The sequence below is a fragment of the Bombyx mori genome, chromosome 6 (assembly GCF_030269925.1).
Source record: "Bombyx mori chromosome 6, ASM3026992v2".
NCBI lineage: Eukaryota > Metazoa > Arthropoda > Insecta > Lepidoptera > Bombycidae > Bombyx > Bombyx mori.
Window position 1 is genome coordinate 1,933,705 of NC_085112.1, and position 15,082 is coordinate 1,948,786.

At 39.0% G+C, this 15,082-nt stretch overlaps 1 protein-coding gene across 3 annotated transcripts in view; it reads right to left on the reverse strand.

Moving 5' to 3' along the window:
• Positions 1–15,082, reverse strand: part of LOC101744891 (putative transporter svop-1) — a 42,454-nt gene that overhangs the window by 27,236 nt on the left and 136 nt on the right. Inside the window, exons 2-12 of one of the 3 annotated variants that reach the window (XM_062668943.1) lie at positions 12,754–12,936; positions 12,532–12,672; positions 11,600–11,761; positions 9,171–9,333; positions 8,512–8,633; positions 7,975–8,219; positions 4,500–4,651; positions 3,428–3,545; positions 2,266–2,555; positions 1,540–1,667; positions 981–1,089 (exon numbers count right to left, since the gene is read on the reverse strand). In XM_062668943.1, coding sequence (XP_062524927.1) covers positions 1,007–1,089; positions 1,540–1,667; positions 2,266–2,555; positions 3,428–3,545; positions 4,500–4,651; positions 7,975–8,219; positions 8,512–8,633; positions 9,171–9,333; positions 11,600–11,761; positions 12,532–12,601 — 1,533 coding nt within the window. In that variant the 5' untranslated portion in view covers positions 12,602–12,672; positions 12,754–12,936 and the 3' untranslated portion in view covers positions 981–1,006. Of the gene's footprint in view, positions 1–219; positions 1,090–1,539; positions 1,668–2,265; positions 2,556–3,427; positions 3,546–4,499; positions 4,652–7,974; positions 8,220–8,511; positions 8,634–9,170; positions 9,334–11,599; positions 11,762–12,531; positions 12,673–12,753; positions 12,937–15,082 lie in introns of those variants that run through there. The other 2 variants (XM_038011628.2, XM_038011629.2) reach the window with 2 other exon arrangements.

Consider the following 15,082-nt stretch of genomic DNA (forward strand, 5'->3'; position numbering starts at 1 on the left):
GTTCCAGAGCAACATAATACATAATAAATATGGTAGCTAACATCGCGCTATCAACGAATGCAGCAGGTACAAACAATAATGATAAACCTTACTTTCATGGTACTGCACATTTGTCATAGTCTTTTTTGGATAAGCACTGTTAAGGATAAGCACTTTTTTTTTTAATTGGAGTGTTAAATTATTATGTGCAAGAAGTTAATGGTAAAAATAATACAAACATTTTGTGGTTTTTGTTTCATTTTATAGTGGCACTTTACTCTTGATCATTAACATAGAAGTTTTTTTTCCTACATAAGCTGATGATCTAGAGCAGTGATTCTCAACCACTGTTCCGCGGCACTATTGTGTGCCGCCAAATTTCAAAAGCGTGCCGCCAAATAATTTATATCATTTTAAAAGAAAAATATTTTAAACATGAATATATATTTAAATCCACAAAAAAAAAATATAGTATATTTTAGTTTATTTCGTATATTAAAATTTTTTGATAAACTATTTATGCAGTGTGTTGTATTAAGTAAATATTTTTTATCTTTTTTGTTGTGTGCCGCCAAATTTTGAAATCGTTAAATATGTGCCGCAACAAAAAAAAAGGTTGAGAATCACTGATCTAGAGAGACCATATCAGCGTGACCGGGCTAGTAAGTGAGCTCACGGGGCTCAAACCTGACGTTGTTGCTAACACAAACCCTAGCAAGGGCAGTGGTTAACAGAATCTACCACACTGAGAACACCCGGCGAGAAATTCAGTGGGCTGTGTCTGTGGGTTAATTTACTCGCTGAGCCCTTCGTCGCAAGTGACGGGTTCGACGAGAACGATGACCGGTGCTTGGGGTATCTAAAAGCACTGTTTGTGGATCGGGAGGACCAAGAAGTACATTTTGAAGAAAAAAATACAAGTACCTATTAACTAACGGTTATCTGTTTACACTAATTAACATAGATATTAAACTTAATATTTCTATTAAGCAGGACTTTTTTCATCGGGTCGACTTAATGCTTAAAATTACTGATCAATTGGTTTTTCTTCGTCTGATTGTGATACAGGTTTTCTTTCAGGCGGCAAGAATATCGAAACTACGAATCCAGCTGAAAACGAAAAAAACCCTCAGTCTCAAATGAGATTATGTAAAATAGTAACAAAATCCCTAGAGGATCAGAAAATAAAATGTTTGACAGTTTTGGCGATTTCCAGTGTTTGCCTACGTTTGCCGCTAAGGGTGCTGTTCCGACTGCATACAAATTTGAGTTCAGTTTTCCGTTCCCTATCGAGAACGTTAAAAAACTCGCAATAAGCACACTGGTTATAAGTAATGTTATGTTAGTAGATATTAGGAGAAGTGAAATGATTTAACGAAAGAAAAGTCCACAGTTAAATTCGAGCTCGGGACTGTCTGCTTTCTAACATCACTTGCTACCCAACTAGCCATATGACCTGCTGTAAATCAATTTACCCTCAGTCCTCACAAAGCTATTGGAAAATTCAACAAATTACAAAAACACAGCCCCTGTGATGCCGCCCTGCCTTTATCAACTTACAAATAACTAGTAGTACATATCCACTGATCATCGGCGTGCAGTAGTCAGTCAGTAAACTGGCTATTAGTTGCACGCTGATAAAGCCGAATCCTCGAGCGACAACAACGGATAGGCATGTTGCCATTCCTCTGAAATTCAAGAATTTATTACTGGTTTAATCCTGACTCTTTTTTATTTTTTTGTTATTGCTTAGATGGGTGGACGAGCTCCCAGCCCACCTGGTGTTAAGTGGTTACTGGAGCCCATAGACATCTATAACTTAAATGCGCCACCAACCTTGAGATATAAGTTCTAAAGTCTCAAGTATAGTTACAACGGCTGCCCCATCCTTCAAACCGAAACGCATTACTGCTTCACGGTAGAAATAGGCACGGTGGTATAGTACCTAATTACGCAAATTATAATTTTTTGCAGGTTTGATTTTTATTACACGATGTTATTCCTTCATCGTGGAAGTCAATCGTGAACATTTGTTGAGTACGTATTTCATTAGAAATATTAGTACCCGCCTGGAATTCGAACACCGGTGCATCGCTCAACATGAATGCACCGGACGCCTTATCCTTTAGGCCACGACGATTCTAAGTCAATAGTGTGCACCAAATACAATTCACTGTTGTAATGTCATTGAACGTTAAAGACAGAGAATAATAATGCTTATTACAATATTTTAAGACCACATCGTATCAAGATATCGAACCTTTTAATAAATTATAAAAACGCTACCTTAAGTGTGTAGGGTTCCATTCCACTAAATAGCTATTCACGTTTCCCAATATTAGCGCCACGTATAGAAATAAGAAGAACAGTGCTATACTGAGCATTGGTATCCTGACGAACAGGAGTAGAACCCCGCAGAATGCTGCTGCGGCAAACACTAGGAGCGTGGTCAACTTTTTCCCTAAAGGTCCTACGGCGAAGGACAGGAGAACTGAGGATACGGTCGACACTCCCGAGTAGCACATGACTGCGTATAGCGTCATTGGTTGGATAATGTTATCGCAGTCTTTTAAAGTCTGTAACAATAACAAAAGAATGGTTGGTAGGTTTTAGAAATGTATTCTTTTACCGCTGTAAGTGTAGATAGACCAAGGATCTGATGGTATTATCGGCGACTATGAACAGTACATGGGACGATAGAAAACTGGCCGGTGTCGGCATTACTTCGTTACTTCTTGTGGGTGTTATGACAGGCGATTAAGGGATTCACTGGAGTATGGGCAGCAGCTTTCTCTATTAAAGCAGCGTACTGCTATCACCAACCGGAATTTATTGGCAATAGTGTGTATTGTAAGACTGCACAGCTACCACCATCCTACATCTTTCTAAAGAGAAGCAATTTAACGATTGTTGTTCAATACAATTGATATTACCACGCGCTCCAAAGTAGATGACAGCATTCACAATGTAATATAAATGGGCCCGGTATTCTATTTACACCAGGCGGACCGGAAAATCGTCCACTACTGGCGTCCTGTAAGTCCGCACGGGCAGGTACTGCTTATTTCTGCGTCGAGCAACGTTTCGTTTTGAAGAGCAGGGCAGTCGTTGTACTTACTATATAACTGAGACTTAGAACTCATGTCTCAAGGTAAAAATCTACTTTGTTCACGTCTATGGACTTCGGTATTCACTTAGCACCATGTGGCCCGTGAACTAGTTAACCGCTCTAAGCAATGAAAAGGCCACTATCTGATTTCAAATGTGAGGTTTATGAGGTTTAAGGGTCAATTGTAAACTGCCAAATCACAACACTATAATAAATTACGTAAATTTTTGCGACAATTACATCTAAGCACTAAGCTTATTAGGATATGGGAAATTTAACCAATCAGATTTTTCCTGACATGTCAATTTAATTGTGTAGCAGTAGTGAGTTATATCTTACAGAGTTCGTTGCAGAGGCGGCGTTACTTGCCACTTCGCAGAATGTCAGTCCGTTCTTGTCGCCACCGCTGAAGTATGCGTTCGTCATTGTGGGCACCCACATAGTGTAACCGGTTGATCTGGAATTAAAATTGATCGGGTGAATGAAGTCTTTTGACGATCTCATACGCAGAAACACTTCGTTAAAAATTTACAATTCAAATTCAAAATCATTTATTTCAACTTAGATGTCAGTATAACACACTTGTTGAATGTCAAATTATAAAAAACTCAGCGGGCTTTTTTTTTTGTTTTTTCTCAGCTTTTTTTTTGTTATACAGCCCCGTAAAACAGTTGCTTATTTTCGAGCCGCCGGCAACGCAAGCCTATGTTTGTTCCTAGTGTTCACATTATGCAATTTTTTTTTTAAGAAGGAAAGATTACTGATGGCTCCGACGCCTTTCCAGTTTCATCAGAACAAGTGTGCGTGCAAAGGCTTAGGTCAGGAGGGAAAATGTTTTATTATAGTTGTCGCATTGGTTTTTGTGAGTAGCAGTTTTACTAATTATAAGGCATTAGCCCGGAGGGGTATGCACAAGTAGGTCTTACCTCCCAGGACGTTCTACCCTATAGTACAGATATCACCCTCGTGTCGCAGAGCTGGTGACGACAATCATATTATGATATCTATTCACTACGTTCAGGGCGAGAGAGGGGATGGGGGAAGGCAGCGAGAGGAGGATGCACCCGCGGCCTAAGACTCGTGTTCGTCGAGCAGCCGGGTGACATGCGTCTCTTTTGTTAATATAATGTATTTTACAAGTAATTAATTAAAACGATTACAATTAACTGTCATGCGTGGTTTCCTCTTCACCATCGTCATGAACACCCCCGTATTTATATTAATAACGCAATAAAACAACAGCGTTAGTATTACTGTAGACTTCCTACTACTAATATTTAAGATTAAAAGAATTAGCAACAGGAAAATTATGTAAGGATGCTATTGCTACGGGCAGATCATGAAGAAGTACTAAAAAGCAGTTTCGTAAAGAGTCCAAAACAAATTTTAAGACCATTATCACATTACTTACGTCATGTAAGCGCACATTAGAATGTAGTAGAGCATCAAGGAATTTTTCAGTAGTGGAGGCTTAAAGAGGGGCGCTGTTTGATCCCACATCTTCCGGAAGAACGAAGAGTTTTCCATTAGAACCGGCTCTTCGTCCAGATAAACACTACTGACCTGTGAAATTATACAGGAAAATATATGATGGAAAGTTTTTGCGGAGGCAGTTTGTAGAAAAAGTTGTTTCTAGCAATAAAAGTTCCGATCCCTGAGTAATTAGAATAGCCCCCTAAGCTTCTAACGGTTAGGAAGGGGAAACGAAGTAAATAATAATAATAATAACTCTTTATTTATATAACACCTTAATATGTACACAGTAAAGTAATAAAACAAAAGTCGGTATATAAATCGGCGGCCTTATCGCTGAAAGCGATCTCTTCCAGGCAACCTTGCAGGGAGAGGAATAAGTTAACTGGACGGTGCTATATCTTAATAAACTTACATAAAAATATATACTTAAATACACATGTGAAAAATAAATACCATATAAGATAAACTTACATACGATTAAATACAAATAAATACTAAAAATATACAAGATAAAATACAAAAGAAGTAGAAACTTATACAGTTATATCATAGAAGCAAAGTAGTGCGATTTCAATCTGGACTTGAAAATTTCCGGCGAGGACGATTGTTTAACGCTTAAGGGTAACGCATTCCATAAACGGACAGCTTCAACCGCAAAGGAATGGTCATAAAATGACGTCCCGTGAGCCGGAAACTTCAGCATTAAATTCTCCGATGACCTGAGTGAATGAGAGCTTGCAGTATGTAGGAAATCAAAACGTTCCTGAAGGTAGCGCGGGGACGAGGAATTAAACAGGACACTGTAAAGAAGAGACAATATATGAACATTCCGGCGATAACGAATAGGAAGCCACTTGAGCTTAACTCGATACTCAGAGACGTGGTCATATTTGCGTAAACCAAATATAAACCTTATGATAAAATTTTGAAGCCGCTCAAGTTTATTTAGCTGGGCCTCGGTTAGATCAAGATAGCTGGCGTCGGCATAATCAATAATGGGGAGTAACAGAGACTGTGCAAGTGCAATTTTAGTAGATGTTGGAAGAAAATTACGCAACCTACGTAAGGAACCTGCAGAGGAAAACAGTTTGCGACTGACTGACACCAGTTGTGGTCCCCATGACAAACTGCGGTCAATGATAACACCAAGATTTTTAACGGTGTCACTAAACGGGATGTTTATCCCGTCAAGAGACAATTGGGGCAGATGTGTCCACTCTATCTTACTGCATGTCCTTTGGGTGCCAACAATTATAGACTGCGTTTTTGTTGCATTCAGTTTAAGGCCGTACGCGTTACTCCACTCAGATAAGACGCGTAAGTCGCTATTCATAGTCCGAATAGCATTATGTAACTGAGGAAGTGGAGCTTGACAATACAGCTGAAGATCGTCTGCATAAAGGTGGTAGGACGAAGTGAGATTGCAAGATATTGAATTAATGAAAAGAGAAAACAAAAGAGGAGATAAAACGCCACCCTGAGGCACTCCGGCAGATGTATTACACCAAGATGAAATCGATTCACCAAGGCCAACACACTGTCGGCGTCCGTACAGGTAATTACGAAACCATTCAATCACAGTTGGAGATATGTTGAAGGAGCGAAGAACGGCAAGTAGTATGTCAAAATCAACCGTATTGAATGCATTGCTGAAGTCCAGCAGTGTCAACACAGTTAACTGACCGTTTTCCATACCCAGGCGTATGTCGTCGGTGATTTTTACCAGAGCAGTGACTGTACTATGGCCAGGACGAAAACCGGACTGAAAGGGGTTCAGGAGATCATGACTATTAAGGAACGAACTCAACTGGTTATGGATAAGGCGTTCGAGGACTTTAGATAGGAAAGGAAGAATGGATATAGGTCAATAGTCGGAAAAGGATTCAGGGTTAGGTTTTTTTGGCAGAGGTATTATCTGTGCTTCTTTCCAAACAGAAGGAAACACACAGTTGGAAATTGAAAAATTAAGGATGTGGCAAAGAATAGGAAGCAGGATATCAACTAATGGGATGACCATATTACGACTTATACTATCTGTTCCGATAGCATTGGACGCTATAGAAAGGATACTCCTTCGAACATCACAAGCTATGAATTGACGAAATTTAAAAGAAGAATGGTCAGGAGCGGTAATGTTAGAAAGAGAATTAATGGTAGATGACTTAACAACGTCATCTAATAAAGACGAAGAAGTAAAGAAAATGTTCATCTGATCAATGTTAATGTTTGTAGAATTACACTCTTGACGAGATTTACCAACTCCTAATGACCTTAGAAATTTCCAGACTTTTGCTGGATCCTCAACTTTAACGGAATCATGAATGTGACGTCTTTGAGCGTCTCTACACACCATATTGCAACGATTTCTGATCTTAATATAACGTGTTCGGTTAAACTCGGTTGGGCGCAACTTATACTTAGTCTTAGCCGCAGACTTCCTCCTCTTCAGATCTCTAATATGGTCAGTGATCCAAGGCGCCGGCTGATGTTTAATTTTTATCGCCCTTAAGGGAGCATGGATGTCATATAAACGGATCATTAGTGAATTAAATATTGCCACTTGGTCATCGATTGAGCTAGCCGCCATCACAGGCTCCCAATCTACAGTTTTGGCATCCGCAACAAATGCATCCATGTTCATTCTACCAAAATTGCGTTGCAGAATAACGGTAGGTTTACGTTTAGGAGGCCGAATTTTGTAGGATAAGAAAATCAGATGATGATAGGAAAAAGAGTCAGCTGAGCATTGTCCGTGCCTGGCAACATGCTCTAGGGAAGAAACTAAGATGAGATCAAGCAGGGATGGGGAAGAATTTGGAAAATGGTGGGTAGCGCTAAGTGGGAGAATGTGCATGTTGCTCGACGTGACAATGCTTTCTAAGGAAGAAGAACGATGATCACGTTTAAGAAGGCAGGTATTGAAGTCACCCATAATTATGGTGTGCTCATAGCAAGGAAGTAGGTCTTCCAAGACCTTTTCAAAAGAAGAAAAATAATTAATGTGAAGAGATGGGCTATAAAAGACTCCAAGTAAGATTTTAGCATGTGTTAGACCGACTTCAATGAACAAGTGCTCGCTGACATTCGGCAAGGGTGATTGGTCGGAGGCGCTAACGATAGTATATGGTATATGGGAGCGTAGGTATATGGCAACACCACCGCCGCCTTTGCCGATTCTATCATTGCGAATTAGGTTGAAGCCGGGTAAAGAATACGAGAATATAAATTTGTTTTTAATAGTAAAATTAACGTTACTTGATACACAAAAAGAACTTACTGTATTTTACATAGCATATAGCATTACATAAGTTGAACTAACAATGTCATAGGAATTCCTAAATAAATTTGCATTCAATTTTTGACGTCACGGTTTAAACAGAAGTAGGTACAGAGTGATTAAAATTACTTACTGGATAAGTATATGGTTTTCTGCCAGTATTCCATCTATAAATGGATTTAAGAGTATCCAATGCTTTTACAGTCTGGTCTCTGCTGAGCAGAAACTTTGGGCTCTCGTTGAGGAAGGCCATAGCGATAGTTCCTATAACTCCTGGTATACTGATGATCTGCATCAGCATCCGCCACGGGCGGTATTCCATGTGCAACCACGATATTTCGATGTAGAACGAATGTTTGAAAACCGGTAGAGCGAAGGCTGAAATTTTCAGATAGATTCGCGATTAAAGGGTAGGTTTCCATTAAAGGTCTTAGGAAGGTCTATCTCCCGAAACACTCTATGGACCAATCTTGCTCATTGTGACAATGGTATGATATATATACACCTATGTTATCCAAATCAAATGTCAAATGAGAGTGAATAAGACACAAGCAGAGCTGTTTGTGTGTGATAGTAGTGATACTGGTGGAAAGAAAAGGGAACATTGACGTTAAATAGATTTTATCCTGAAAGGTCGAAAGCTCAATGACACTAAAACAAAGATACTCACAGCAAATTATAAACTGGACGCACATTGTGGCACTGGCCAGGAGAAACATGAATCTGCTTCTGTGCCTCTTTGGGGTGCTTTCCCCGACTAGTACAAAAGCTGCTGCATTAGCCGATGATGTACTGGAATTAATTATAACTTATAGTTGTTTTTTGGCTTTTAATAATGTTGTTTTTGTAATTATCTACTATCTATCACTAAGGAAGTCATTCATGACAATAATAAGCTGTTATTAAAACTAGAGGTCCCGCAGTAATCGAAATTCGACTATAATTAATTGGAATTGTAAGTTTGTACACTATTATGATTGTATTTTATACTTCTATAATCACAAATTTCGCCAAGACTACACTATCAAAAATATTAATAAAGACAAACAATATTTAATCTCAATTTGACAACAGACGACAAAAGTTTGACAATAAATAATATGCATGCGTGTGTGCGTCAAATACATGGTATGTAGCGTGTGTAATGTTTTCTTTATTGATTTAATGTATCTTTTATGCATTATTTAAAAAAATATTAGCATTGTGCACTTCTTCTCTATATTCTCTATAAGTGTGGAAAGTTTCATACTCCTTCGTCCGCGCAATTTTCGTAAAAAGGGATACAAAGTTTTTGCTTCACGTATTAATATATAGATAAAAGATACTCACAAACTGGCTGACAAAAATTTCAATATAGCTAGCGAGATATAGGAAGGCGCCATGCTGGCTGCGAAGCCGAAGATAGATCCTACTGGCATCGCGAATAGAAGAGTGGTTCGACGACCCCTTGTATCAGCGCAGAAGCCCCACACATAAGACGAGAACATAACACCTGGATAAAGGGTTCATCTTTCATTAAATAATAAAATTTACGGCTTAAAAACCGCTTTAAGCCGGCACTACTTCGTGTTATTAATAAGTAGTAGTGCGCCAAGTATTGTACCTTGTAAACACTTTGCCTGATCTACCTATTTCTGCCGTGAAGCAGTAATGCCTTTCGGTTTGAAGGGTGGGGCAGCCTTTGTAACTATACTTGAGACCTTAGAACTTATATCTCAAGATGGGTGGCGCATTTACGTCGTAGATGTCTATGGGCTCCAGAAACCACTTAACACCAGGTGGGCTGTGAGCTCGTCTACCCATAAAAGCAATAATAAAAAAAAAGAACTAATAGTAGTTGTCTCAGTGGGTCGCGATTCCGATCCGGTGGTGGATTCTGCGAAGCACTACTCTTGCTAGGGCCAGTTTTAGTAAATTCCCTTAGGTTGAGCCCGTAAGCGCACCTACCCGTCCCAGGGCCCCCAGACGTCCAGATGTTTACCGGCCATGGGTGTTTTGGCCGGTACCTGCATCGCATCGCCCGGAGGGAACCGACGATGGAGTGTCACCACTGTGACTGCGACGAGGACACGGTCGAGCATACGCTCGCACATTGCCCCGCATGGCTGGAGCAACGCCGTGTCCTTGTCTCGCAAATAGGACCGGACTTGTCGCTGCCGACTGTCGTGGCCATGATGCTCGGCAGCGATGAGTCCTGGAAGGCGATGCTCGACTTCTGCGAGTACACCATCTCGCAGAAGGAGGCAGCGGAACGAGAGAGGGAGAGCTCATCCCTCTCCGAACCTATCCGTCGCCGCTGAGCCGGGGGCCGGAGAAGGGCTTTCGCCCGACTCCGGCCCCTGCAGATGGCGGCTTCCCCCCGGTGAAGGTCAAGGGGCGACCTGACGGGCTGACGTACCGAGACGGCCGACGTTTCAGAGCCTTCGATTCGCCTCGAAGGCTCCGTCGGCTGGGCGTCCTTGGGGTGAGCCGCGCTGTCTTGTTGTAGTGTTGACCGCGGTAACACCCCTACCTCATCCGGGTTCTGACCTCGGAGGGTATCGGACATCGGGTGTAAGAGTGCAGGGGAGTCGTTTAGTGGGTGGGCCCTAAAATCCTTGGGCCCGGGATCTGCTCTCAACGCCTGCAGATCGTTGAGTCTCGCATACCTCTTTGCTTTCAGAAAATACGTGAAGTAGGTCATAATTTTGAGTACCTGATACCTGAAAATTGGCCGTCTAAACAAGGTAGCAGGTAGGCATGCGTTCTTAGTACATACTAACACTACGCAATCGGCCACATTTCGTTCGTCAGAAAATACGTGACGTCTGGGAGCCCTGGGATCTTACTCTATAGCTGGAATAGCTACTTAGACAACTAGCGAATAGGTAGGGAAAAAAGGCAGTTGTACAAAGTTTCAACTTAATTAGTTGATGATAAGATCCAATAGGACACCTTTGTCGGTTCAGCAAAGTTTAAATTCCATTGCTTTGAAATAACGATTGCACTAAATTGCGGTATTCGTATTTTTTTTGTTGCCTTTGTATGTGGACGAGCGTACGGCCCAACTGATGGTAAGTGGTTACTGTCGCCCATGGACTTCAGCAATGCCGGGAGCAGAGCCAAGACGCTGCCTACTAAGTATACAGTACGAGGCCTTCGTGGGGCTTCACAAATTCATAACTTGATTTATGTACTTCAAGCTTATTTTATAAATAGCACATCAATTAACCATATCTAATCAAATAAGCAACTGTTTATAAACATTTAAACCTACATAAACTGGCATTTTATTGTCTCTATGTTTACATTGAAAATGAATTATAAACGTTAGCTCCTTTGTCTTTCCAGACAAAATAAATATGGCATGTCTTTTAAATATACAGTGGCTAGACAAAATGATTAAACAATGTAACTTGAGGTAAACAAGTACGTTTTGACTTTCACTGAATATCGCTTAGATTATTGTTTACCGAGTACAAAGGCCTCTGATCGTTCTCAAAGCCAAAATGATAATAAACTACAACCCTATTGTTAACAGTATACGTTACCAAAGTTAACGTGAATACTTGTCGCTTTAGTAATGGTTACTATAATAAATCCTCAATCAATCGTCAATCAATCAAAAGTGAACTCAAATTTGTATAGAGTTGGACGTTAGCCTACATTTGCCGCTAGGGGCGCTGTTCCAACTGCATACTTTGAGTTAACTTTTACGCACTAAGCACACTAAAAAACTCGCACTAAGCACACAGTAAACAGTAGTCAGATAAACTTACCAATCAACGGTATAGCAGAGAGTAGACCTTGTTCTGCGGTCGTAAGGTCCATATCACAGGCAACGGCCGGCATCACCACGGAGAAACCGAATATGTCCATGTACATTGCCAGTATTATGAGACAGCATGACGTCAGCATTATAATGTTATATATTCCGAAGCCTGCAGGTATCATGAAGATTATTAGGAAATATTGATATGACACGTCCTACTCGAATGACTACTATTACTCAATCATTTATAGTACTGATGGTGGTTTTACTGGTGGCAGGACCTCTTGTGAGTCTGCACGGGTAGGTACCACCACCCCGCCTATTTTTGCCGTGAAGCACTAATCCGTTTCGGTTTGAAGGGTGGCGTAGCCGTTTTAACTATATTGAGACCTAAGAACTTGTATCTCGAGGTGGGTGGCGCATTTACGTTGTAGATGTCTATGGGCTCCAGTAACCACTTAACACCAGGTGAACTGTGAGCTCGTACATCCATCTAAGCAATAAAAAAAAAAACATTATCGTGACATTTAGGTACGTTTTATTTGGTATTAGCAACAACAGTTGGATGTTCTTAATTGAATTCCAATTAAGTTTATTCAAATACCATTCAAATAGGTTTTTTATGGTTGGACGAGCTCACGGCCCACCTGGTGAAGAAGTTTTTTTTTGTCATGATATTCTTTTCAAATTTTAAACTTGAAATGGCTCCCCTGTAAAGTTGCAAAAATGTCGCTTAAACACATCCATCCACACGACTTCTTACTACTAGTAATAGGTACGTAAATTGTAACTAATTTTTGCAGCTCAGCATAGGTAGCAAATAAAAAAAAGGATTATTAATTAATTCTGAAGTGTGGTTGGTTTGTGAGCTCCGAAATGTTTTGTGTTGCGAATTGAATGTATCGTCTGTATTGTACAATAGACAATTTCGCCACTTACCTGTAAGATCCATGGCTGTATCATAACTGCATTTTTTATTAACTACAACTTCTTGTTTAATAAAAGCCATATTTCAAATTTTCTCGATACGATTAGATCCTTATAAAAATCAATGCTCTTCTTTGCTTCTTAGTAATTTTGCTTAAAATATTAGACAAAACATAATTTACAGGTTAGTTTTTTGGTTTACTTCAAAAACATTTGAACTTGAATACTAATCACCTTTGCCTTTGGAATTGGCTCTTTTTCATTTAGAAAAATGATTTTTTTATGTACTTAGTGTCATTAGTGTGCGGGAGTTTCACAAGAACATATGTCACGAAATTCTTGTAATAATTTATTAACTTCTAAATTTACTATTTAAATGAAACAAAAGCGTTGTAATTAAACACCGTTTTCAATCCACTGAAACCAATATAATAATGGTGTTCTTATAAAACTTTCAATGATAATTAAAATAAAAAAAAATACAAGAAATAGTTACTATAGCGCTATGCCACTTTTGAAAAAACGAAAAGTAAACCTTATTCTGTTTTGTGGAAAGTTGAAAATTAATTTTCTTTGTAACTAAAATATTCAGTTATAGTACTGATAGCAAGAGGATAATGAAAATGCATCGATGGTTCCGTATGCATCCGATCGAATGAGAATTTCAAAACTGTACAATTTTTTTTTTTATTTGTATTATTTTTTTAATTTATATACATTTTGTTCTAATCGTATAGTAAGCTGTAAATATTATCGTAATCTAATTTAATTTTAATCTATCGGCCGTGCGATTTTATCAAATTATTGTTCGTCTTTCATGAAATGTAGTAGCTTATTACTACTGTACTTAAAACTGCGACTTTTTTGGACTTTGCTTACGGTTGTCATCCATTAATAACAATGGCGCGTATATCAGTTGAATCAAACAAAACGTCCGTCTGTTTGTCATCTGTTGCTGCATTGTTTAGATATATGTAGGACGCGTAATTATTATTTTTTTGTTAAAAATTGTGTCAATAAATTTTTTTTTAAATTCAAGATCGATAGATGACATTTTGAACGCTCAAAATTTAAACAGATGTTGCAAGTAAATAAATAAACAAATAAAAGCGTTCACGAAATGATAAACTAACGCCGAAATTCCGAATTTCATTTTTAGATAAATAGAATATTAATGATACGTGTAATCATCTTACGGATAATAATTCTAATTGGGCATGGCAAAAAATATGGTAAAAGACATTATCGTGAATTAATTAACGAGCACTTTGTTATAAATACTAGCTCTCTGTTCAATTTTTTTTGTAGAATTAATTATCATCATCTTTGGAAATCTATTCAGAAATACTGCGTATAAGCACAGTGCTTTGCCATTATTGCCACATACTACCAGGCTCTGGAGCGAACATCTTCCAGTCGTCGTGGCCTAAAAGATAAGAAGTCCGGTGCATTGATATCTAGCGATACACCGGTGTTCGAATCCCGCAGGCGGGTACCAATTTTTCTAATGAAATAAGTATCAACACAAAAAGAATAACATCGTGTAATAAAAATCAAACTCGCAAAATTATAATTTGCGTAATTGCTGGTGGTAGGACCTCTTGTGAGTCCGCACGGGTAGGTACCACCACCCTGCCCATTTCTGCCGTGAAGCAGTAATGCGTTTCGGTTTGAAGGGTGGGGCAGCCGTTGTAACTATACTGAGACCTTAGAACTTATATCTCAAGGTGGGTGGCGCGTTTACATTGTACCTAGATGTCTATGGGCTCCAGTAAAGCCACTTAACACCAGGTGGGCTGTGAGCTCGCCCACCCATCTAAGCTTAAAAAAAAGATGTTTGATGAGATGTCCTAAAAACGAGTTTTGAAAAGAGTCCTCATCCTGACCGTGCCCACATTTCAGATACCGTTCTTTAAAAAAGTAGAAAAGTATTCACAAAAATAGATATATTAAAAGGAACCCTAAAACTCTATCAAAATTCACACAACTCACATATCGCGAAGCTACAGATACGGAATACATTATTACGAATATACATATATTTCTTGTATAGGTTACTATGTCACTATAAGAATGTTCATATTGCGTAGAAGCGAATGCTGAATGAGTCTGAAGGAAATTGATTGAACTTTCTTCCTGACGTGTGTCGTGATTTGAACGTGTGACATAAATCCATGCTTCACGTGGATTTATAATGATTAATAGCAAAGGGTTAGTGCTTGTTCACGTTGACTCGCGGGCGCGGTGGCGGGTGCGGTCACGAAATATTTTTATTTTTATTTAATATATTTTGTACACACAGCTATTAGAAGAAACACGACAATAAGGATACAGAGTACAAGGGAACTACTTATTTCATGTTGAAATCTCTTCCAGTAGACCCGCAAAAGGAAGGAAGAATTAGGAACACAAACCTAGTGCATCATACAGTAAACATTACATATAATAATATATACATATTACAAGATACAAAACAATATATATATATACATACAAATACACACACACACACATCACATATATATATATATATATATATATATATATATACACATATACTTAC